Source organism: Fusarium pseudograminearum, chromosome 3 (assembly GCF_000303195.2).
Source record: "Fusarium pseudograminearum CS3096 chromosome 3, whole genome shotgun sequence".
In the NCBI taxonomy this organism is placed as follows: Eukaryota; Fungi; Ascomycota; class Sordariomycetes; order Hypocreales; family Nectriaceae; genus Fusarium; species Fusarium pseudograminearum.
Window position 1 is genome coordinate 3,272,356 of NC_031953.1, and position 24,292 is coordinate 3,296,647.

The 24,292-nt window shown below is 48.4% G+C and overlaps 9 protein-coding genes across 9 annotated transcripts, besides 1 other annotated feature; 1 reads left to right on the forward strand and 8 right to left on the reverse strand.

The window, feature by feature from the left end:
• Nucleotides 1-245: 245 nt before the first annotated feature.
• Nucleotides 246-461, reverse strand: FPSE_08314 (uncharacterized protein; the record flags this gene model as incomplete). The annotated part of the gene is made up of 1 exon (XM_009261432.1): nucleotides 246-461. The coding sequence occupies one exon, from the start codon at nucleotides 459-461 to the stop codon at nucleotides 246-248; it is 216 nt and encodes a 71-aa protein (XP_009259707.1).
• Nucleotides 462-1,574: 1,113 nt separating this feature from the next.
• Nucleotides 1,575-2,465, forward strand: FPSE_08313 (uncharacterized protein; the record flags this gene model as incomplete). Its single annotated transcript, XM_009261431.1, has 1 exon — nucleotides 1,575-2,465. One exon carries the CDS (start codon nucleotides 1,575-1,577, stop codon nucleotides 2,463-2,465), a length of 891 nt encoding a protein of 296 aa, XP_009259706.1.
• Nucleotides 2,466-3,614: 1,149 nt separating this feature from the next.
• Nucleotides 3,615-5,292, reverse strand: FPSE_08312 (uncharacterized protein; the record flags this gene model as incomplete). Its single annotated transcript, XM_009261430.1, has 2 exons — nucleotides 3,615-5,105; nucleotides 5,152-5,292. The coding sequence occupies 2 exons, from the start codon at nucleotides 5,290-5,292 to the stop codon at nucleotides 3,615-3,617; spliced, it is 1,632 nt and encodes a 543-aa protein (XP_009259705.1).
• Nucleotides 5,293-7,634: 2,342 nt separating this feature from the next.
• Nucleotides 7,635-9,353, reverse strand: FPSE_08311 (uncharacterized protein; the record flags this gene model as incomplete). Its single annotated transcript, XM_009261429.1, has 5 exons — nucleotides 7,635-7,663; nucleotides 7,694-7,793; nucleotides 8,109-8,220; nucleotides 8,305-8,987; nucleotides 9,075-9,353. The coding sequence occupies 5 exons, from the start codon at nucleotides 9,351-9,353 to the stop codon at nucleotides 7,635-7,637; spliced, it is 1,203 nt and encodes a 400-aa protein (XP_009259704.1).
• A 379-nt stretch (nucleotides 9,354-9,732) lies between these two features.
• On the reverse strand, nucleotides 9,733-10,719 carry FPSE_08310 (uncharacterized protein; the record flags this gene model as incomplete). The annotated part of the gene is made up of 2 exons (XM_009261428.1): nucleotides 9,733-10,449; nucleotides 10,504-10,719. The coding sequence occupies 2 exons, from the start codon at nucleotides 10,717-10,719 to the stop codon at nucleotides 9,733-9,735; spliced, it is 933 nt and encodes a 310-aa protein (XP_009259703.1).
• A 554-nt stretch (nucleotides 10,720-11,273) lies between these two features.
• FPSE_08309 (uncharacterized protein) lies at nucleotides 11,274-14,075 on the reverse strand (the record flags this gene model as incomplete). Its single annotated transcript, XM_009261427.1, has 2 exons — nucleotides 11,274-12,793; nucleotides 12,848-14,075. 2 exons carry the CDS (start codon nucleotides 14,073-14,075, stop codon nucleotides 11,274-11,276), a joined length of 2,748 nt encoding a protein of 915 aa, XP_009259702.1.
• Nucleotides 13,060-13,111: a repeat region.
• Nucleotides 14,076-15,154: 1,079 nt separating the features above from the next.
• On the reverse strand, nucleotides 15,155-15,487 carry FPSE_08308 (uncharacterized protein; the record flags this gene model as incomplete). Its single annotated transcript, XM_009261426.1, has 2 exons — nucleotides 15,155-15,348; nucleotides 15,397-15,487. The coding sequence occupies 2 exons, from the start codon at nucleotides 15,485-15,487 to the stop codon at nucleotides 15,155-15,157; spliced, it is 285 nt and encodes a 94-aa protein (XP_009259701.1).
• A 2,444-nt stretch (nucleotides 15,488-17,931) lies between these two features.
• On the reverse strand, nucleotides 17,932-19,945 carry FPSE_08307 (uncharacterized protein; the record flags this gene model as incomplete). The annotated part of the gene is made up of 2 exons (XM_009261425.1): nucleotides 17,932-19,385; nucleotides 19,429-19,945. 2 exons carry the CDS (start codon nucleotides 19,943-19,945, stop codon nucleotides 17,932-17,934), a joined length of 1,971 nt encoding a protein of 656 aa, XP_009259700.1.
• Nucleotides 19,946-21,392: 1,447 nt separating this feature from the next.
• On the reverse strand, nucleotides 21,393-24,143 carry FPSE_08306 (uncharacterized protein; the record flags this gene model as incomplete). The annotated part of the gene is made up of 8 exons (XM_009261424.1): nucleotides 21,393-21,859; nucleotides 22,025-22,293; nucleotides 22,572-22,608; nucleotides 22,664-22,841; nucleotides 22,950-22,997; nucleotides 23,362-23,673; nucleotides 23,726-23,902; nucleotides 24,072-24,143. The coding sequence occupies 8 exons, from the start codon at nucleotides 24,141-24,143 to the stop codon at nucleotides 21,393-21,395; spliced, it is 1,560 nt and encodes a 519-aa protein (XP_009259699.1).
• Between the last annotated feature and the right edge of the window lie 149 nt (nucleotides 24,144-24,292).

Below are 24,292 nucleotides of genomic sequence, written 5' to 3' on the forward strand. Positions count from 1 at the left end.
TAGATGACTTATTTTATACCCTAAGACTTTAGAGGATAAGTCTTCTACTACCTTAGTACTAGGGTACTAATAGGAATAGAGATAAATAGGTAGGTACCTTATCAAGGTGACTTGGCAGATGTGTAATATCCCCTGCCACCGTGTTCCACCATGACTCTGCCCAGTCTCTCCCCAAGAACGATACTAAATATGGTCAACGAACTGCGCGTCAATAAAACATGTCAAGACTCACGAAAGTGTCTGTTTCAGCGATGTGTAACCTCTCGAGCCCCCTTGGGCGGGCATCGCGGACATAACCGATCGTAGACGGACTTGTCCACACCAGATATCTTGCCGCAGCCACCAAAGAGACCTTTTTCAAAGGGGCCCTTTGCTTCGCGACAGATGATGTTTTCTCTGGCAGAAGTCCAGCGGTCGTTGCACCAGACGCAGGTGAAGTGTGTCATTCTTGCTTGACACATTGTTGCTGTCAAAGCTGGAGCTGGTGTGCAGCTGCAGGAGGTTGTTTCTGTTTTGGATGTCAGACGGGTTGTATAAGAGTATTAGATCACTCGGTGTATATATACCCTAAGAGTGGACTAACAATTTCGTCTAGAATGCTTCAAATCCTTACGTTTCTGTTGCCTGACTGGATGGTAGATTGAGGGTGACTTGATCTTGATTAATTGAGGTCTCGATCTTGTGGTGGTAGCGTACAGACTGATTGAGTGATCTGTGAAGAAGTCAAGTGCAGTAACATGAATATTTATAGTGTGAGGACTGTCGTAAAGGTTTGAATCTTGTATTTTAGGTGCCGGCGTTTGTAACGGTTGAAGTGATTGTGCAAGGACCATCAAACGCATAGCTTTGAAGCTGCATCAATAGCTGCCTCGTCTTGTTTGCATTCGGTAATGTCAGGGGAGCATCACGGAGTGGCGGGTTGGTGTTTACAGATCTATGGAGTTTTGCGTTTGAGCAATTCCTTTTGACTCTTGACAATGATATGTATTTAGTCCTCGGTGATTCAGCACGTAGCTAATATCCAAACTCATATTCAAAGCCTAGTTTGATGAGACTATCGTGAAGGGAAGTATGTGTGAACTTTGGTTTCATGGGAGCTCTATTCCCTAGAAGCTAGTTTGGACAATGCCCAGCTGTTGTCACTAGCGTATGAACTAGTAAAGAATAGAAAATGATCATTAGATAGAATAACCTGTCAGGCGGTTTAAATAGAAATACCTAGGGACTAAGCTAACACTGGACGAAAATACTAAGGATCTCTTAGGCTATCTATGGACTAAATCTGGTCTAATTTTTTCGTTAGCCCCTAATTCAGTGCCGGTTTTTATTTAACCTACGTGCTTGTATTATAGGGGGCTCATCGTGAATCTAAAAAGAGATTTGAGCTTAAAAGCAAAACCTAGTAGTGCAACCTGCTTGTATAAGTACAATCATGTCGTCGACCGGGATATAAACTCTGACGTAAGCAGGATCAACGTCTAACATGTCAACTACAAGGCGTAACACCAAACAAAACACCCCTCTTGCTAGCCAACATCATCTCAACTAATTTCCATCATCACTGACAAAGACCCATGTATAAAACAATCAAGACTCGTACCCTTGAAGTGGGATATTACGACCATGGCCCTCCCTCAGGCTGGCCAGTTCTTCTCTACCACGGCTTCCCTTATGATATCCACGCATACGACGGTGTAGTCCCCAAGCTTGTATCAAACGGTGCTCGAGTTATAGTCCCATATCTGCGCGGCTTCGGTCCCACGCGCTTTCTCTCCTCGCAAACGATGAGAAGCGGTCAACAGGCAGCTCTCGGCTCAGATGTCATCGAGCTCATGGATGCGTTGAGTATCGAGAAAGCTATACTTGGTGGCTTTGACTGGGGTGGCATGTCTTGCTGTGTTGCGTCGGCGCTTTGGCCGGAGCGTGTTATTGGGCTTGTTTCATATGCGTCGTATGACATTGCCGACATATCAACTTCACAGATACCTCTGGAGCCGAGTCTGGAATGTACAGTTTGGTACCAGCATTTATTCCAACAAGAGCGAGGCATTAAGTGTTTAGCGGAGAATAGACAGGATCTCTGTCGAATACTCTGGAAGCAGTGGTCGCCTTCCTTCTCCTTCACCGAGTCCTTTTATCAACGCACGGCAGAGTCATTTGATAATCCTGATTTCGTGGATGTCGTCATACACGCCTATAGGTTTTGTTTCGGTAACGCAAAGGGAGATCCGGCATTGCAAAAGTTGGAAGATATTCTGGCTACTAAACCCAAGATAACTGTGCCGACTATTACACTTGATGGGGAGCGAGATCCTTTGAAAAAGGGTGGTACAGCTGCGCACAGGCAGTATTTCACTGGGCAGTTTGAGAGGAGGGTTGCTGATGTTGGACATGCGTTTCCTATGGAGGCGCCGGAGGAGTTTGCGGATGCTATTTTAAGCGTTCATGGATGGAAGAGTGGTTGATTGTGTGAATTCTCGATACCGGATTTTCTCTGATATGCTATGCTGTGGTTGTAGCTGTCTTTCCAGTTGTATAATCTAATATCAATAGAATTGCATCTGTCAAATCAGCGAGTTGTCTGTAACCTAGCTATCATGTAAACTTGGAGTTGGATTTCTGCAAACTACTAGAAGGGCTTTCAATCTGAAATCACAGAGATGGAGATATTATAAGTATTAGAATAAATATTTGTACTCAAGGTACAATATAAGATTTCATTTCGTCATTTCCTGATAGTTGAGTCCGTGTGGACACCGATTCTCACGACACCCTCACCAGACACAATTCTAAGCATAGGTATTCAACTATCGCTGTCTGGGGCCTTGTAAGCCCGCAACAGAATGTGTTCATCGCTCCTTAATGAGAAAAGAATAGAAATGTGAAAGTTTCAGTAAATTCTATTGCACACCAGCCAATAAGCCAACTTCTAGAATACGGCTTTCATCCCCATGCGATACTGTTATAGGGGAAGCTATAATGAAACAGGAACAAGACATATGTTTCGTCTAAATCGGTCCTCTACGCCCGTCGTACCTTGACCAATCCTTAGGACCTACCTATTCGGTCAGTAGTGAGGCTCTTGTCAAGGCCGTACAACCCATGTCAGCAGCAGATCCGAGTGCCGGGAATAAATCACCATATTAAACCATAATAATATGCCAAGGAATGTCATCAGGCAAGACCCGAATAGTTACATTTCTTGGGCGTCAGAGTTTATATCCATTCCCTCTTCAAAGCCATTTACCTTGTCGGTAGCGATCTAACTCTGATGCCGATAGCGTTATGCGCCGTTCAATAACGCGCGGCACCAGCGCAACGCCAAGGCCTGGACCGGAACGAAAAATCACCGGTACTCGTAAGCATGCAGGTACCTTTAATCCCTGTCGAGACGTCAGCCAAGAACCAGCCAAGGGAATTGGCAGACGTTGCTATCATGAGGTTTGAGTACCAAGAGAAATAGCTTCACAGCAATCACGATGTACTCTCAGTAAAACTTGTTTACAATAAATATCTGTTATTTATCTTGTTATCTTATGTCGTTCGTGAATGGTTCAAAAAATACACGCTATGAATTAAACTCCAACCAGAATGAGTCCTTTCCAAACACATCTCTATAGTAAACCCTTTCCGTCCCGGAACACTTCGTCATACCAGCGTGTCTCAGCCTCATCCTCGTCATTACTTGATTTGCAGACTGTGTTCCAATCTGTCGATCGGAGCTGCCAAGCCTTGGACTCTTTATTCTTGCCAAACAGAAGCGACGCGCTTCCCTTGGCCTTTGCGCCGTAGGACCACACCTCCAGATTGCCATCGTCTGCCGCGATGCTTGCTAGTGGCGCAGTCGTGTTTGCTGCCATGTGTGCCTCCAAAAGGTTGCGCAGGTGGGGAAAGTACCACGTCTTATCCCACCATGTTGTTCGACGGCTCTTGAGACCGTCTCTCCAAGCGTTGTGGTGGATCGCAACAGGAACCGATGTTGTCCAAAAGTCGACATAAAGCGAGACGTCACCCCACGAGCCACCTTGGTTGCTGCCGTCGTCCAATTGGGCCAAGGGAGCTTCCGCGGTGGAAATGTCGTTGGGAACACCCCCAATGCGTGGTGGCGAGACGCCCGCTTTGCTCGACTGTTTGGCGATGGAAGAAGGGTCGTCGAGGGACACAAAATATCCTCCTGTTTCAGAATAGCAAGTCGGGTAGAAGAGCTCTTGCGCGTAGTCCAGGCCAACGTGGTATTCGAATTCGTCTCGTGCCGATAACGCAGCCTCCTTGCCGGGGTTGTCGTGCGCAAAGTCGTCTTCGTGAATGTGTTGGCGCCAAAGTTCTTGCTCGCCAAACACCTCGGCAAAGATGCCCTGATCACCAGCGAGATCCTCGTTGGACCTCACCTCGAGAAGATCCTTGTCCATGCGATCCTTGACGCGTTGGAAATATCGGCGCATATCTCCTGCAGGGCCCATGAAACTTCCGCTGTTGACATACTTGGGTCGTACATATTTGTATCGTCCGACGTTGTAATCGGTAAAGAAGCCAAACACATTCTCGGGGAGTGTGCTGTCGGGAACGTCGTGGCAGTAGAGGTTCGAAATCTTGTCGCGGGGGGCGATGCAGCCCTTTTGCGCAGCAGCGATGATGGTCTGCTGCATAAGGTCCTTGTCGAAGAAGCCGTAGTCCTGGGCAATTCGCTTGTTTGCTCGTTCGTTCGCGCTGTAGTATCGGTTCAGCATGACGCTGGGTGGTAGTTGTAGCCAAATATCGTGGGCGTCGAGCATAAGCACCAGATCGTCCTCCCCTAGTTTTTCGTCTTCGGAGGCCTCATCGCCAGTAGCCCACTGTAGGTAGTTGAGTGTACCGGTGATCTTGCCTAGCTGCGAAGGTCCAATGCCGTCGGCGTCGGTGTGAAAGTCGTTCTTCCAATTGACGATAACAGGAGCTGGGTAGCCGAGAGCAACGGCACTGCTGACGACTTTGCATAGATCGGGACTCGAGTTATCGACGGGCAAGATAATAACGAATTTTCGGTCCCCAGAGGAGATGTTGGCGGGGGTGATTCTGGTGTCTTCTAATATCGGTCCCGAGGGTCGCCAAACACTATCATTAACGATCTTTGGGTGGTCAGCGTTGAAACTTTGGGGGAGCGAATAAACATACTAAGCGGTAAAGTAAAAATGTAGTAATAAAAAACGCAAACAATAGAGTGAATCCCTTCTTGACCCATCGCCAATTAGACCCGTTCACACGAAACCTTTGACGAGGACGCGCAGCGCCAGGTAGGGCAATGTGTGAAGGCATGTGTCATGGGCAGAGGGTAAGGTATGTAGAGAAACGAAAAGACTGCCAGTCTTGAATCGAGATGAGAATAATACTACTAGGTAACAAGGCGCAAGGGAGGAACAAGAGGAGAAGGAAAGCACAAGAACAAAAAGTGGCGCCTTCCAGGCAATATAATGATATAGACAACAAGATGCTGTAGGAGACAAAGATGAAAACAGGATTATTGTATAAACGGGGAATAACCAAGCCAAGGCCCAAGGACAAGGAGTGACGGACGATCAAGGAGTGGAAGGATTGTTTAGCTACAAAAAAGGAAAAGGAAGGATGATGAAAGTTGCTTGACAGTCAAAGTGGACAAGACAAGGCAGACAGGCGACAGGAGGTCTCTCGAGCATCGAGCATCGGTAGTTTCCCACTCTAAACCCTGCCAGTCGTAGATTGAATACGGGTCCCTAATCTTATCGATGCAGGACAAGTACCAATTGACTGTGCGAGCGGTTAAAAGGTACCTCTACCTCAGCTCTACGAGTTTGACAATGCTACGCGTGTGTTGATCAACCCTTGCGCCCCCCAAAGCTGGAAGCCACAGGGGATACTTTTGGGGCGAAGGAACTAATTCTAGGCTGATCATCTCGAATTTGGAGCGTCTGATTGGCGAAATGTACGCCAAAGGCAGTGACTGGGGTGCGCAGCCGAAGTTAGCCCTGGGCTAAAATGTCATGCCCAGGCGGAGAGTTTATCCTATCCAAACTGCGCCAAAAAAGTTGACCGATAATTAGAAGTGATTTCGGAAACAGCGATATTCTCGATCGTATGATTATACTTTTGGCTAATCGGGCACAAAACCAGATAAGCTTGAGCTGTTGTAAATTCCACGTTTGGGGGCCAGGCATGTTGTTACACACACTGCATAGAACTTAGTGGGTCAATTACAGCGCCCAGTCAGCCCAAGAATTGGCACACTGCAACCCCCCTACCATTCAAAGTTGACGATGAAACATTCCTCCTCTTGAAGCACGAACCTGTTACTAATTAGTTACAAGTCTGAGCGTCCATTATCTAGCTGATATTCAGGAGATTTTTCTTATCGATAAATGCTAGAGCAGGGACTACTCTTTAGTGCTTAGCAGACTAAATTGGTCTCATCTGGATATTTTGGTCTGTCGTCCACGAAAACATCTTATTCTGTAGCCTTGCCTGTGATACGTAATCTTGCCCGCATACAACTAAATCTGCTCTAGACGTAAAGCCATCCCCTAAATCACAGCCATCAGCCATGTTTTCTGATCTAGAATCTGCGCCTGCGCCTACAAACCGCCTGCATCACAGCAACCCAAAGTTAGAAAAAGCCGACAGACGCAAAATAGCTGACTGGCCAGAAACGACACTAACGGTTGCCTGTCGTGCAGGGGAGGGGGAGATCAGCTTGTCACACGGACAGACAAACAGCCGCAATGCTTGATTTTCGTCCCCTGTCATCCCCTTGTTGAGGAAATCGTAGCGCCCAAAGGATTACGAATATCCAGTTACAACTTTGTTTGAGCTTGACTGACTCGGTTCTGTACAGTTGTCACCCACGATCCTTTAATGCAACACAATTATCTAGGCGCAGTTATGCAGATCAACAGTAACCTAAAAAAACGACATGACGACAGTGTACATGCAACAGGGGTAGCCAGCCTGACAAGCCAGAGTCGCAGCAGCAGTGACAGACAGCCAGGCGATGTACTATGTACTCATACCACCCAACAGAAACGGTTAGCAACCGGGCATTTCCTCTTTTGATTTGGCTTTAATAGTCTGGAAACCCGAAAACTGTCAACCGCTTACTGTGGGGGCCATGTCTGGGGCTGTGTTGTGTCTTGTCTTGTCTCATACCAGAACCGGGCGACGGATCTACAATCAAGATGGATCAGTGTCTGTTATTTTCCTCTTGGCGCTCTTCTATTTACCTGACCGCTTGCTTCATGACCACGTTCAAGTTCAACCGTCATTCCGACTGACCGGTTCTCGGGTGCTGGAGAAGTTGACTGCTGGAGGCGCAATAGACGAAATTATCAAGTAAGTTTATGTATGGTGATTTTGTATTATTTACTTTTCGACTCCAAAGCGTCAAGGCTGGCCTGTTTGTCACCCATTCGAGATCCAAGTATTGTGGTTTCTCCGTGTCTTTACATCCATAAGCGAGGGTCCGAGGCCTGTCAAGACAACACCTTGACAAGGTTTGTGTAAAAGACAAATACGTATATACAAGCATCTCTATCGTCCAATGACATCTGCCTGCAATACAAGTCGCTCGCATAAACAATTACATAAAATTACCCGTCTACTGGGTAGCAGAAAAGTTGGCCTCCTAAGTCTTAGGTTACAAAAATAAATAGCCTAAAGGCTATAGTTTCAGTAGCACAAAATGACCTACTAATTTCGTCTCTCATGTTCTCAGCGGCCAATTTTTCTAATACCCTGAGTGGTACAGGATAACTCTGACTGTGACCCCTGTATGAAGTCTGACTGTGCCCCTGTAAGCGAAATATAAGTGGGTCATTTGGGGGCCAACTCGGACACTGCTAAGGTGCATACAGTCACGGGTTATTATGGAGCATGGTCTGAGTTGATAGCTACTTATCCACTATAAATACAGAAGGGTAACCACTATAGCTTAAAGAGCTACAGAAGGGTAACCACTATAGCTTTAGTTGATATATCACTAATATATCAGTGATATATCAACTGTAAGATAACAACTCAGACTATGCTCCATAATAACATGTGACCTTTTGCAACTAACCACTGTCTGGATTGGCCCCCAAATGACCCACTTATATTTCGCTTACAGGGGCACCATCGGACTTCATACAGGGGTCACAGTCAGAGTTGTCTTGAACCTCATACCCTGAGGCCCTCTTCAGGAAATGCCCGACCTCAGCAGCCCATACAAAAAACACGCTGTCAAAAGGTTCATCCGCCAATTGGGAAATACTGCAAGGGCTGGCCTGCTACTGAGCAAAAGTTCTCGAACGAATTGCGTACTCCAACACACTGACGGCGAATTCCCCATGCTTCGTCATCACATGCCTCATCTTTTCCCTGACTTCGTGGTCCAGGATCCTTGCACCCACGAGGCGGCAAACAATCTCACGCATCGCTGTATCGCCAGGCGGCGTTGTCTCGTACAGTTCGTCCACAATATCCGGGAAGCACTCGGCCTCTTCCCAATAAAGCTCGGCGGCTCGGTAGAAGCGGTCGCGAGCAAGGAGTCGGAGCGCCGGCACATCGTACACGTCTGCCATGGCGTAAAGCCGGAGAGGCAATGTCATGTCGTTGCGTAGACGTGCGAGTAGCTTTAACCCTTCTTCCTTGGGTGCGAGGGCAATGTCTTTCATTGTCATCACCTTGGCATCGTCCTCTTGGTCACCGTGTCCATTGCCGTCTGCAGAGCTTTCCTCGTCGATTGGGTCCTCTCTGTACTCCTCCTCCGGTTCATCTGCTTCCTCGGCCGGAGGCTGCCACTCTTCATCGGGTTCATCAAACAGTGCATTGTCAGACGTAGGGACCTCATAATCATATGCCGGTTCCCGCAAGTTCTGTCGAACAGTCGTAGGATCCATCATGGCCTCAGCAGATGGTTTGTCCAAGGTCGGGATGACCGAATCAGTATAATTTCCTGTATAGAGGAACTCGAGAAACCGTTCCACGATATCTGGATCATCTTCCTGCAATTCAACAGTTTGCGTCATAGCCTCCTAGTTTTGCAAGTGATCAGTCTAGGCCAAAACTATTCATAGAGCACGTGGACATACCTTGAAATTGCTACTCAGGGCCTTGTCGAAAAAGCTGGACTGTGAGCAGACAATAGCTCGATGAGCGCTGAATTCGCGTTCCTTGCATTTGATAGTCATATCCGCGAACTTGTCACTAAACAGGAGAGTTGACAGTGAGGCGTGGATAGAGGTGCCACAGAATTCTTCAACATGGCTTTCATCATCTGTGTCTTCTGGCGAGGGCGCGCGTGCTTGTTTGCGGTTCGTTGTTTCTGTCGGGTCTGCGACTTGGATAACTTCACCTGTTGGTTGAGACATGCTTGTAGTGATGCGCAACGTGCTTTAACGATATGTCTGATGAATATTCTGCAGCTCCGGTATCTTTTGCGATGATGATGAAGATGGCATTTTCTTTCTTTCTCGTGCATGCAAGGCACAGGTGACACCCGGGTGCCTTGCGCCTGCCTGCCTGCCTGCCAAGAAGGTCATACTGCACCCAGCAGGAGGGGCTGGTTTTTGACATGTCAGACAACGAAATAAGGCTCTGCCCATTACGATATAAACGACGATAATTAACCCAAGTTTCCCATCGTAGACTAATTTTAGACTAATTTTAGACTAATTTTAAGCTACCCATCGGTAGATAAAACCTTGATTGACGGAAACATGATGAAACTCCCCAACTTTGTGACTACCTCTACCCGCAGACTATCTCTCGACACTCAGCAAGATCATGGTGTTCCTTCACGACCTCGCGCATCCGACGCTTCAGGACATCATCCCCAGTCGAAGCTTTTGCCTTGATCAGCAGGATCATAACCCTCCACATGGGCTGGTCGTCTTTGATCTTGTAGAGGTCAAGGACAACGTCTTCAAACTCCTTCGTATCATCCCAGGTAGCACCCTCCCAGGAAGGGATCCAACGGTCTTTGGCGGCTATGTGGAAGCGCTCTAGAGCGAGTAGTTGAAGGGCGGGTACGTTGTACTCAGAGGCCAGGTTGTACAGCTCCAGTGACATGGCCATCGTGGGCGGAAATGGAGTTTTGAAAGGAGCTTCGCGGGACTCGGGTGGGAGCGAAGAATTTGGCGTGGTTCCGGTCGCCATCGGGGATTCGGTTGTCATCATGGAATCGGGATCGGGCGTCTCGTCCATCGACTCTGCAGTCGAGTTCAGCCTACTTGATCGTCTGACAGGGCGCTTGGGCGAGTCGGGAGCAGTCGCTTCGCTGGAAGCCTTGTGCCATCCCGGATAATCTTTCAACAGCGACTCGATGTCTGCTACAATGCTAGGCGTGGTGAGGAATCGAGATGTGTCGCCTTCGACCGTGTATGTGCCCGTGTAAAGAAACTCGAGGAATCGCTGAAACACATCAGGGTCGACTCCTTTGAGTTCAGTCTTTCTGATGATGCGCTTCTGTTTCATCAAATTAGTTAACTACCGGCCTCCTCGTAGCGCAGTGTTGCCTACCTTGGCTGGAGCGGTAAATGCCACATTAAACCACAAAGACTGCGCACATACGACTGCGCGATGTGCCTTGAATTCGCGATTTCCACAGACGATAGTGATGTCGGCGTTCTCTCCATCGTGGAGCAGGTTGTAGAACGATGCCAGAGTGGAAGATGTGCATAGCTCTTCTATGAGATGGTGCTCGGCATCGCCGCGGGCTTCAAAGCTATCTCCCATGGTGAATGAATGAGATGCGTGGAAGAAGTAGAATGTTTGTTGAGGGCGCTTCTGTCGGGAGATGAGGGAAGAGGGAAGCAACCACCAAGGACGAAGATTTGCACCTGCCACGCAGCTGGCCGCTAGGTATATTGCATCCAACAAAACTCACTGCGATGCATACTTCCGTCTGCTGGTGGCCGTGCACTGCCAAACGGCCACAGTCAGCCTTCTCGGGGTAGAAATATTGTTCGCTTCCTACTTATGATATGTGATTTCCCGACACTGGTTTGCCGTTGGACTGTCACTTTCACTACCTCTATTGACATGACAAATCTAGCAAGCGGCAGACATTTCCCAGTGTACAAACTTGTGATAGATCATGAAGGCGTACAGAGTAGGTGACATAAAGGTTGGCCTCTAAGCTTTGGGGTACAAATTTAAATACCCTAGAAAGTCTGATCCAAGTACCATAGGCTGGCTGACCTAATAATTTCGTCTTATGTTCCCACGAAGTGCAACTTGACAGTTGTTCACGTGGGCCAACAGGTACATAAACTCTGTTGTATTTGGGTCTATTTAGAAGGAAGAAAGATTCCCTGTCGAGCATATGTCGGAACCCCCTCCCGATCCAAATCCTCGTCATCGACGGCATCAGTCGTCCAGTCTTCTGGCCAGAGGTTCTTCACCCAGTTAACAGCACTGTCGATCCAATTTGCCCAGGCTTTTCCCAAAGCGTCGCCCCAATGATAGACTGCCATGAACCCAACCCCCGAAAGAACAAGCGACACAAAACATGGAGCCAAGACTGCGACGTCTGGCCATCGAGTGATGATAAAGTACAATGCTGTAACTGCTGCACCAGCCCAGAGACCAAAAAAGACGAGGAACCCGGATAAAAGGTAGATGAAGAGTATTACAAAGACCAGCGCCATTGTTGTGATAAAAAAGAAAAGAAACTTGGCAATCGCACGATTGCTGATGGAGTCGAGGCGGAGGGACATGGAGCGGGATTTGGGTGTGAAGCGGTTGAGTATTGTTACACGACTGGCTTTAACACAGTATCTGACCGTTGGAGATCGCAAGAAAATGCGTATCGCGTATGTGACAACAAACACGACACCCAGCGACAAACCCCACGTCCACATCTTGGGCGGATTAGCATTAAGCTCTGCAACTTGCATGGAAAAGACAGCCGTGATGAACGAGAGGGGCACAAAGAAAAAGGCCAGCTCGGTTAGTTTGTTTATACCAGAGGTTTGGTCGATGACGAGTGCCGATTGACTGATCCCAGTTGTGGCAACGAGAAAGTTGAGTGTCTGCTCTGAGCGTGTTTGTAGAGATTGCAGGTCTTGGTGAAGCTCCACCATTTCTTGCTCCAGATCTTCGGGCAGATTGAGTATCTTGCTCGACTTTTTCACATGGCCTACCCACTCGCTCAGCTCTTGCAAGGTTGCCCGGATCCACGACATGTTTTGCCGTGTGGCAGTCCCAGCGTCTTGAAGCAGGTGGAGGTGCAGATCCGCGCCGAGGTCCGAGTCGATGTGGTCCTGAACAATACGAATCTCGGCAATGAGCTGCCACATATCGTCAAAAGACAGACGCACAATAAGCGAGGGGATTGCGGAATCGTCCTGGAGCAGCTCGGTGGGAGAGATGTTGGAGACGTATCGGGACACGAGATCCATGGTGGAGAGTGAGTATTTCCGAGCGAAATCGCGGTCGCGAATCCAGGCTTGACGAGACTTGTATACCTTTCTAATTTTGTTCTGATATTCTTCGTCGTACTCGGAATCACTGGTGTCGATAAAGTCGGCGTCGTCCTCTTTGTTTATGCCAGCCGAAGGTGACCCGTCACCCATCTTATCTTCTTCGTCTGGGTGTCTCTTTTTCGGTTTTATCTTCTCGCTAAGCTTCTTCCTTTTTGCAAATACTGGCGGGTCAAGATACGTCTCGCCTGGGTCAGCGGTCCGCCATAGCTCCTCGTCCGTGTATGACTCAAACTCCATAGCTCGAGGCATGAATGTTAGAGACGGTGTGGTCTCTTTTGTCTTTTCGTTTTGCATGGTTCGAGGTGGATCAAAGGCCAGGATAACTGTGCGACAAATTAGTTTGTCTGTAGTCTGCCAAACGTTGTCAGTATGTTTACCAGTCTTATTCCCCTCTTTATCAACACTTGTCCAGTACCCCATGCCTTCTGGCGCCATTACTCTCAGATCTCTATTCTTCCAGTACTCTGGGTTTTGGCGGAGTATTGGAAAGAAGGTGCTGTAGGGACGATAGACGTTGGATTTCTTGACCCTGTTTGATGTTCCTTCAATCTTGACTGCAGACTTTGGCGGTTCTGGAACAGCAAACATGTTTTTATCCCTCCTCTTTGTCTCTTTTTTCTTTTCCTTTTCTTTTCTCTCCTGGATCTTTCGTTCTGCGCGTTTCTTTCTCTTGTCGGTCAAGAGTAGACCGGATCTATCGACGACGACATCGCGCTCAATAGTCCAACGCCCGTCAGAGATACGGCCCGCAATCTCATCTTCGTGGAATCCAGGTCGTCCGAGATAATGAAGCGCACCTAGCCGACCCCAGCGAAGATGGGCCCAGTTTCGAGACTTTGTCCGACGTGACAAGTTCCATTCCGTTCGTTGACCGATTCCAGGGAGAGGGCGATGTCGAAAATGGGTTTCTCTCTCGTTCCAGTTCATCCATACCGCATTTCTCAGCTTCAATCCACTATCGCTCGCAGAGTATCCTGAGGTGATGAGTTGTTCGTACCAGAATTCCGGATCGATCGAGTACAACTGTCCCAATGCACCCATGACGAAGCGGCTCAAATCACTGACCATAATGACCCTCACCTGGGAGTCTTCTGGCCGGGTATTGATAGCGGCGGCGAGATCTTTCTTTGTGGTGATCAGTTTGCTTCTTTCCACTTGGTCATTGGCAAGGTAGTCGATAACCGAAACAGTAACCGACTCCAAGCCCTCGAACCGTTCTCGCCGAGTAACATTGAGCCATCGCGGGTCCCATCGGGCCCGATTATCGAGTACATTCATGTACAGTTCAGATATCGTCTCTATCCAAAGCTTTGGGTCGGAAAACTCCTCTGCGTCTGTTTCCTCCTCGTTGCTTTGTCGGATACTTGCAAAAGTGTCCATGTCGCGCTTGTTTCTCCCAAAGGAGAGCGGATGCGGTACATGGCGCGGTCTTCCTATAGAGGTCTCCTTGTCTCGGTCAAGGGAGATGCGCGGTGTCTTGCGTTCGTCCAGCGAGTTGCGCGGGACAGAGTAGTTGGGCTTCCAACGTTGGGAGGCTGGGAAATCGAGATCATAGCTGCTGAGCCGCTCCTCGTCCGCGGGGTCGCGACGCTTTCTGTTGAACATTGCAACGCGAGGGGATACAATTAAAAACGCATCGTAATGTTGAGGGCAGGTTCAGCCTTATGATGTGACAGGCTAGTTGAACCCCTGGACGATCCTATTCTGTTCTAACCAGGTGGGGCAGTAGCTCCGTGGGTAAAGATGAAGATGGCAATAGAATTGCGACAGCGACCATCTTGGACCTATATGATGGATGCATTCTCGCGATAGATTCAATGATGATGAAGGAAATTAAAGAGTGTCAGCCAGGTTAATTACCCGATGTACGGAATGAAGTAAGAGCCCCTGACGGGAAACAGTGGGGATCCCGCTATAATTGCAGGCGCCAGTGCCTGGGGAAGGAATGGATCGTCTTCCCGTCCATAAGCACAAGCATCAGCTCTAAGTCGGATGAAGCAAAATGGTTGATTCCAAGAAATATTATCTATATTCTGATCCAAAGAGATATTTCATCTCAGTAGTAATTTGAGCCTCTGTAGCCTATTGAGGAACCAAGGTTCTAATGAATCCTTCCAAAGGTTGCTGGGCCTCAGCCTCAGTTGCCAGCGACTCCAACGTCGCAGCTAATGTGTCTTTTTTCTTATGTCTCCAGTGCGAAAGCACATTGCAGCATACCAATATTGATACGATTATAAGTGGCACCCAATCATCATGAAATACCCGCATTGTCCATTCTCTTTTCGGAATAGCGATGTGACAGACGCCTTATACTCCCATCAAGACATTCTCCCATAACTGGCCAGCTGGGGGGGAGGGGGCTCAAGGCGACGGATTTGTTAATGGGCGTTTTAACAATTATTTCGCTTCAGGCTGAAGCGACTGTTGGGGTGACGTGGAAGATGTGTGTGGGTGGGTTCGGGGCATCCAAAGTCTCCGGGCGTCGGCGTCTTAATTGCCAATTTGTGAGAGTCACGTCTCATCATTTGGTGGCTGTTTCGATTGTTCCAGGTCAACAATCCTGTAACCAGCACGTTGCCCAGCGAAGCGGCGCCTTTTGGTGATCAATCCCTGCAGGTCGTGGTTGTTGGCTGTGTCGTATCACGACCAGGGTCAAAATAGTTCAGTAACGACCGCAGCAGCCATCACTTGGCCAGGTCCTTCTTTTTCCGACTCTGAACACATAGCCAGGCGATAGTGATGAGCAAAACTATCACTATGATGGGTATCTTGACCAGGAGGAACCACAAGGTAGAAATGCCAATGGACCTCCGACTTCGGCCAGATCGTTTTATGGGAAGCTTATCAAGAGCGACTTTCTCCAGATCCCGTAACGGTACTAATTCTGTGTCAGTACCTTCTTGAGCTAAACCAAACTTGAACTTACAGTTGAGTTTTCTATCTGCTGCGGTGATGGCGACATCCTCAATCTCTTTCACGGCGGCCATGAGCGTGAGCGGTGTGGTGAGGGAAGACATGGCTGATGGTTCGATGTTTTGTCGTGCGTCGCATAAAAGATAAGCTGGGGGAGCTGCCTTTATGTATTTGACACCAAACCTTGACTTTTTAATAACGTGTCTCGGAAGTTTATGCACCTTGCGGTGTTACGGTCGCTTCGAGCATTGACCGCATCCGTTGAGTCCGGGGGAGCCAGCCAGCAAACAACTGACGTGTCGGCGGGTCAGCAGAAAATTCGGTTCGCGTGCAGGGTGCAAGACAAAGAGGTGAAGAATTGATCTCGAATTCGTGTAATGTAAGCTGACATGATGTTTCTATACTTTATCTGCGGCCGAGCTTTTTAAGCCTTGAGTGGTATCTGATACTGACGTCGATGTTGTCCGAATAAGCTAGTGGAGATAAGCCAAGACAGCCAAAGATCAGTCTGTGTCTCAACACGAATGCGGCTTTGGATGTGTGGTTCGTCTTATCTTCACGCTAGGGTAGAAAACACGATACCTAAACTTGCGATACCTGCAGGAAATAAATCGCCCAAGAGCGGGTCTGAGATAGCGTGAAATACTAAATCATTTTGTCTCTGTGCAGCAAGTAGCAAGTCTCGTACAGGGCACGATGAACCACCAGCGGTCAATACCTGCCATTTGACGCGACAACAGAGTAACATGGACTCGCTTGCAGAACACACCACCCATCAAGGTTGCTAGTCTGGGGTCAGAAATCATGCTGCAGTGAGAACCTCAGGTTTGAGTCATGGAAGAGAGCTTGATGGGGAGTCAACAAGATGGCTGAGAATATGAGACCTGCGCCACCGGTGAACCACCAAATAAAAAATTGTATCACCAGGGCTGCCGAAGGCATATTTTGCTTAAAGTTGTACCAACCATCAAATGCGACCTACTCCAGTGCTTCTGAAACCGACTTCCCAAACAGGGATGCGTAAAGGAGTCAGAAACTCAAGATCACACCAAAATCCCATCTGACAGCCAAATGATCCCAAAGTTGATACATAGCTCGATCTATCTCATCCTACTGTAATGATACAACAATAAAGCCATTCAAATACATAAACAGAAGTCAGAGACTCAAAAGATCGCCAGAATCTCATCTGACTGCCAGGAGGGTCCAAAGTTCACAGATAACTCAGTTTAAGTCTTCCAACTGTAACGATACAACGACAATGCCATTCCTGAGCAAGACTGTGTACCCAGAAGTCAGAAACTCAAAAGTTGACGCCAAACTCGTCTGACTGCCAGGAGGACCCAAATTTCACAAATGTCTCAGTTTATCTCTTTCCACTATAGCGATCCATCAAACAGCTCAATGGGAACGAAGCCAGAGGTAGGAATACGTGCCTAGAAGCCATAAACTCAAAAGTTCACGCCAAACACTCATCCTACTGCCAAAAGACCCCAAATTTCGTACATATCTCAATCTATCTCGTCTCATTGTAACGATACAACGAACGGCTCAATGGTCTAGCGGTATGATTCCTGCTTTGGGAGGCACTCTCTTGCAGGAGGTCCCGGGTTCAATCCCCGGTTGAGCCCTTTCTTTTGCTTGTGAGAGTTCTGGATGTGTTGTGTTGTTTTGCGCGATTTTTTGGTGTTAGTTTATTCCCGATTTAAGCTTAGACTGTGCCCCACTTGCGGTCCGCAGCGCACGTGATTTCCCGACCCCATATACGGGGCGGTGGGGAACTTTCTGATTGGCCCGTCCAATTTGTACTTGCACTTTGGTTTCGTCTCAGCTGTACATAATTGATGCTGGAGAGATAAAAGAACGTGGCAAGAGGTAATGGTTTATTTCTTTGTGATTCTTTTTCTGGTTTGAAGGTAGCGTATGTTGGCAATGTTGGCTATTGGTGAATTTGTGGCTCTGTCCCACGCTTTGGTAGCTAGAGTGATGCATTGCAACTTTCGAGTGAGAACGAGGTAATAGTATCTAAAAGCCTTGGAATTGAATAAATACTTTGAAGAAAAACACACAATATGAGAATATAATTCGAATAGCGTTACTGGAACTCAAAGACGGTGTTGTGGGTAAAATATGCCAAAACTACAGGGTAACAATTGTTGTGTTCGACCAAACGGGAACATCGAGCTATGACTGTAAGATAAAGCTCATTCAGGACGTGGAGTGCAGCCGAGACTACAGCTTAATTTTCTCTTATAACGTATACTACTCCATATGTATGTACATAAAATTTGCATCGCGAAACGCAACCGGTCACTTACAGAGCACGGCAATCACTATGGCCCACTGTCCCTGTCTTGCAGATCACCGCCCTGACGATCTTAGAGGAGGAAACTGCACATCCAAAGCTTAGGGACTAATCTTCTCTTCCTAAAATCGGCCTCAAATCAAGACATCGACTACATGATATAAAGCCAGCATCAATAACCCTACCACCCCAATCATACTCATCACATCATCAATTGATACACAAACCCCACATCCACAGCAACTAAGCAGCTGCCATCTCAATCTCCCTCCCTTTGACACTCTTCCACTCAACCAACAAGGCACCAATGATGGTCGCAGACGCGGTTCCAGCTCCAACGTAGAAGCTCGTCGTCAACGCATCGTTGTACGCCAGAATCACCCCGTCCAGCCACTCTTCTCGAATAACGCTGCGGATATTCGTCGCGCCAGTCGCAATGACAAAGTAAGGATCCAAACTAGGCACATACTCGTGAATCTTATTGATGAGCGTGTTGGTAAACACAGTGTTGCCAGCTGTGACGCAGAGCGCGCCGCCGAGAGTCTGGGAAAAGACAATGAGGGCTGTGGCTGTGGGAACGTCGACCATCTCACAAACGACTTGTACTGCGATCAGGGACTGCTGTAGACCAACACCCACGCCAATGCCAGCAATAAGTTGGAAGCCTACCCATTTGGCTGTTGATGTGTTCACTTCAAAGGTGGTAATGACACCAAATCCTATGGCCATGAGTACTGCGCCGGCAATCATAAAGGGCGTATAGTAGCCCCAAGCGCTGACTGCTGCACCAGCCCCCATAGCGCAGAGAACAATGGCAAGGAGCATGGGGAGGTTTCTCACACCAGACATGATGGGTGATTGCCCTTGCACAGCTTGGAACCATATGGGCAGGAAGTATATGGCTGTGAGGAAGCATGCGCCCGTGTTGAAGGAGAACCAGGCACCGGCCCAGACGCTGCGCATCTTAAAGATACGCGGAGGGACGGTAGCATTCTCGTCCATCTTGTATTGTATGTAGACAAACACGATAAGGAGAAATGCTGACAGCATGAAGAGAGACGTAATGACAGAGTCATCCCAATCATAGTCAACACCACCCCATTGTAGAGCTAGCAAGAGACACACGATGGCGGGCATAAAGATGGCGGTCCCGATAGGATCGAGCTGCCAGAAGCGTACTCGCCATGTCGCAGGCTCAATGTCTCGCACAGGTTCAGGGAAGAAGAAAAGAATAACAAAAACAGTAATGGCACCGATAGGAAGGTTGATGTAGAAACACCACCGCCACGATACCTTGTCTGTCAAGAGACCGCCCAGCAAAGGACCTGCAACGGAAGAGATACCCCACATGCCACTGACAAGGCCAGTGTACATGGGTCTCTTCTGAAGCGGCACCGAAAAGGCAAGGATAGTGAGCGCGCCCGCAAAGATGCCAGAACCGCCGACGCCAGCAATGGCCCGTCCCACGATGAGCGTGACACTGTTGGGAGCGACACCGCAGATGAGACTACCCACTTCAAAGATGGCAATGGCTGCTAGGAACGTCCACTTGATGCTGCCATAGGTATACAGCTTGCCAAAGAACAGCTGCAGTGCGGCCGTTGTAAGCATGTATGCCGACCCGTACCACCCGACGTCGTTAAGACTCTGAAAAGCGTCGGTGATTCTTGGAATTGCCGTTGCAATGATGGAGTTGTCTGCGAATGTCAGCAGAATTCAGGACTGGGAGTGTCTATTTACCCAGGGCCATGACAAAGACAGCCAAGCAGAGAGCAAGAGTGATCAGACCAAGCTTCAATCCCGTAGGATATTCTTGTTGAGGTCCCGAGTGTTCTCCTCCACTCACGGGAGGCGACGATTGAAGTTTCTCAGTACTCTCTGTAGGTGCAGCAGATCGTGGACGAATCTCATTATACCGAACCGAACCCATCATGGGATGAGGGTACTCCTTCCCATGGTGTTCCGGCATGCTATAATCTGCGGGAAGAGAGCGGACACTAAAGTTGCTCGGTGCAATCGATGATGGCCGGCTTACACCATTGATGTCCTTGGAAGTGCCAGAGCCTGAAGCACCAGGATGCGATGTAAGCCAGTCGTCGGCATCTCGAGCAAGCTTTGCTGTTTCCGAGTCAAAGTTAAAGTACCGAGACGATTCTCTCAATGATGAGTAGAGTGTTTCCTTTGGTAGACGTACACTCAGCTTCGACCGACTGGTTGCAGCCATAGAGTAGTCTGGGGCGGACATAATTGAAGCCATCTTGAGTGTTTGAGTCTTGCGGCTGTTAGTAGGATGAGACGTAAAAGATAAAAGTCCTAGCCGTAGACTCATTCAGAAGGGGAGAGATGCTTTTAAGCTTCATCTGTTCACTTCTATCGCAGCAGCCTGCAGAGCAATGTGACACGACGCATCCTTTGAGCAAGTTCATTGAGTCGATGATGAACTTTTCGTCTTACAACGGGGGCAAGAGTCAAATCCACAGAAAACCACTTCTCAAAAGATCTCCACCTGCAGTTGTGGCCTTTCTTGCCGAGCACGAGATGTGGCATCCCGCAGATAGCGTCTGGGGCATGCAATGACTTCAGCGGCATTAACCAGGAAGAAGCGTACTACGATAAGATCGTGTAGCCATCTTCTCCTCCAGGCCAGAATTGTGGCCATGGCGGAGACCGGGTGCCGTCGGGGCTTGAGGATGCTTCGGATGTCTACAAGCCTCAGATGACTGTTTCTGTTTCCGTATTGTCAGCCGCCTTCGCCGAATAATCTCGTAAATCTGTCTGGGACCTTTCAAGGAGGAAGTAGATCCTTGGTTGCGGAGGGACTTTGTCTTCAAGATGATCAGCATGTCTGAGTGGCAGCACACACTTGTCAGAGGTGGTCAGATCTTTGGCCACTGATTTCGACCAGTTCGACCATTCAGACTAGATAGATTACGGATCGCGTCCATTAGTAACCTATCTGTCTATCGGTAGGGCGAAACGTGGCTACACGGTATAAGCAAGAGGCTTGAAGATGGCAAGTCGTGTCACTTGACCAATCCAGATTAGACCGTTTAGAAGAGAACGGCAACGAGTCGAACAGTCCCTACTTGTAATGTTTCGCAGCATAACGGACATTAAAGCAAACCCGAGACCGAAGATCCCAGGATATGACTAGCTTTGAAATGTTGTAGTAAAAGGAACTCAGTATTGGAAGACGGGAGTTATGCTGCCGTCCATTGATTCCTCCGTGGATGAGTCAAAATGACGAGACAAGGTGTTACAATCGTCACACAAGATGCGAAGAACTGCTAGGCCACTCTTGTCTTGGAATGTCCTTCCTGCCTTCCAACCCAAGGCATCAATGAACGGAAGCCCGGAACTCTTGAAAGCTGATAAATCATTTCTATTAACAAAGTGTCCCTAGACTCGACGATACGCTTTTGGTCCAACCAACTAGACAACAAGTACTGATGCGCACGAACTCAGAACAGAGCGACGGGGAACGACCCGAAAGTAGCAAGAATAAAAACCACATGGATATATAATGACAAGTGTCCGTTGATCCCCAGCAATCGACACTCAAAATATGTCATGCAATGTTGTGTGCAGTCCATCAAGAGAAAGAGCGTTGCACAATTCAGGCGAAACAGGCAATTTGACCACTTCCTTGAGTCAAACTAATTGAGCACTGAAGTTATCTGTCCATAATTTTCCCCCAGGGGGTTCTATCTTGGAGTGTTAGCGCGGGCTCGCTTGGCCGGTCTCTTGATTGTGTCCGACTGGAACGTTTGCGGTGCATTATGAGCTGGAGGAGCGAAAAGAAGTCTGGCAGGATTGTTTGGAGCAGTTCGTCGGCCGAGTTTGGTCGACCCATGAATTGCAGGACTCTGTGTTTGAAGTCGGACGAGAGGCATGGGAACACTACCGTTGGATGGGGTGTACATCTGCTGCTGCTGCACCTGCTGTTGAGTTTGATGAACCGATGCAAGCATAGCGCCGGCAAACATGGGTGAATCTGGCCAGTCCTCTTTGTAAAAACGCAATTCGGGAGTTGACATATGTGGCGTCAAGTCTTGATTGTGTAGTGGAACGGTATGGCCCCAGGACATTGCCACGCTCGCATTTGGATAGGTGGGCTGGTTGTCCAAGTAGAATGAGGGAGTTCCGGGGCAGATGGAATTGCACTCAGAGGCTGGACCCTGGAATATATAAGGTGATTGCATTGTGATCTGGTCCTTTGTGTCGGAGTTGCTACTGGTCTGTGATGATGTAGACTGTTGTAGTCGCTGCCACATGGAAGGATTGGGCCATGCAATCTCCAAGTGTTCGAGAACAGCTGCCAAGAGTCAGTACGTACATTGATTGCTTTCGATCAGAATCTGACCTTGAGGTGCATGCTGGAAGGAAAAGACCACGTGATCGCGGACTCTTTGGAAGGCGTCGTCTTGTGCACCATGGTAGATGCCCTCGCTGATGACGATTTTGATACGGCCAAGGTTATCGGCCGCGCTCCAATGAGGCTGACAAAGAAGCTCTTGTTGGAATACGGGGAATCCGATAGCGTCATTTGTATCTGTACGCGCCACGATATACGGCCAGGTGATATCTAGGGCGGCAAAGGCGGAACTGGCATGATTAGCGATAGCCTTGACGATATGAGGAGAACAAACGTAACGAGGCTCCCATCAATAAAGAGCCTAGCATTAATCATAGAATGCTTCTCGTTGTCGACAATTTGATCAATACGTTCTTTCTTCCACAAGTGAATGGATATCTGAAAGGGAGTGCCGGGTTCAAGGCTCGGGACGAAACATGTGACTGCCGGGACACCAGGAGCTTGCGGATTCAAAGACTCTACATCCGAGTCGTTTTAGGACCGAACGTCAACTTGGATAGGGACTTACCTGTATCGTGGACAACGTAGCATGCCACCTTGAATTCCTGCAGAGGAGTAGTAGAGTTTTGCTCGAAAAGGAGAACGTCCCAGTCCTCGTACCGCATGATGGTGGTTGGAAGGAATGTGGGATGAAGATGAGGGAGTAGTAATAGTAGCAGAAGCAATTGGGATAGATCAAAGTCGAGTAGGTTATGGACTTGCCCCGGGCTCTTGCCCAAACCACATTTGCGGAAGGAGACATTTGCAAGGCAGTAGCTGCCGCAGAACCGTTGACCTCCTAAGTTTTAGGTTACAAAAAATAAATAGCCTAAAGAACATAGTCTAAGTAGCATAAGCTGATCTACTAATTTCGTCTCTTATGCTCTCAGCGGCCAATTTTTGATACCCTGAGGGCAGTGTAGTAGCTGCCGTAGACCTCATCGCGGGGTTCAATCTGATTTGTCAAAACAAGAGCATTGATGCAATTGGTATTGAGATATTAGTTCAAGACGAATATTTCCAGTTGAAGCATGGCTCTGAGAAAGCGCTGATATCCAGATTCCAAATGGTATGCCCAACAGCACCTCAATCTTCTATTCCGAGGTACTAAACCTCAGTCACATCTCGACTGCCTACGACATGTTAATAGTCCTGTTTAGCCATACCATTGTACATCACAATTCCTTGTACGCGATTCAATCCATTGCATTCCATTTCTTCATGTACAAACAAGCATACTGCTTAAGGATCCTCATCTCCCTCCATACGAGCCTATAAATGTTAGCATACGGATATTCCACTTCCTTTTGCCCACTCACCCTTGTAGCTCCTGGTCCACCAAGCTCTCGCTCCAGACCACCCTCAAACGCTCGGGGGTAGGCCGGGCGGTCGGGGTAGTTAAGATAAACAATTCCAGTGACGCTCATGAAAACGGCGATAAAGGTTCCGACCATGACGGCACCGGGACCGGCGGTGGTCCAAGTGTACTCCCAGGGAGAAAAGATTCCCAAAACATCGTTATCCTCGTGAATGGGTTCACCAAAGTTTCGTCGCTCCTGGGGATCCCACCAGTTGCCGTGAGGGTCACGGAACTGTCGCTTAATTCGGGGTGGGTTGATGTAGCCGCCGTTCTGCGATATTTCATCAGTTCCTTGGTCCCCCCTCAAGCTGTCTGTTACTGACCATTCCGGGATCCTCCGCCTCGGTCATGCTGGGCGCCTCGGGGTACTTCTGATCAATGACCTTCTTGTCGGTGTACTGATCGGGGAGGAATGTTCGGCGCTGGATCGTAGGAAGTCGTCGAGCAGCTGCCATGCCGCTACGCAGGGCCGAGGCCCGCGCAATTCGTTGTGGGAGCATCTGTAGAGAAACGATTTAGCGACATCAATTGACACACCTATGTTATGAGAAACATACCTCGGCCGATGGGACAATTCGTCGGCGTCCAATTGCTCTGTGACGTGATGAGATGGCTCAGTGTTGAAGCTTTAGCCAATCGAGGCTGTGATGATTCTCAACCGAAAAGTACCGCCTCAGGCATCAGCAAGCGCGTGCCGGGCCATTTTCGGTTAGCTTGGTTGGAGGTTCCAGGGGCGTGCATCTTGGATTTCTCCCCAGCTCAAAAGTTTTGCTGACGACATTGGATTTTGTGACTAAATTCTTCGCAGTTCGCCCGCAAGGCCTCTGAACATGTGCAAACTTTGTATGAACATCCACTGAACTACTACTATTCTGTAGACATTAATTTCG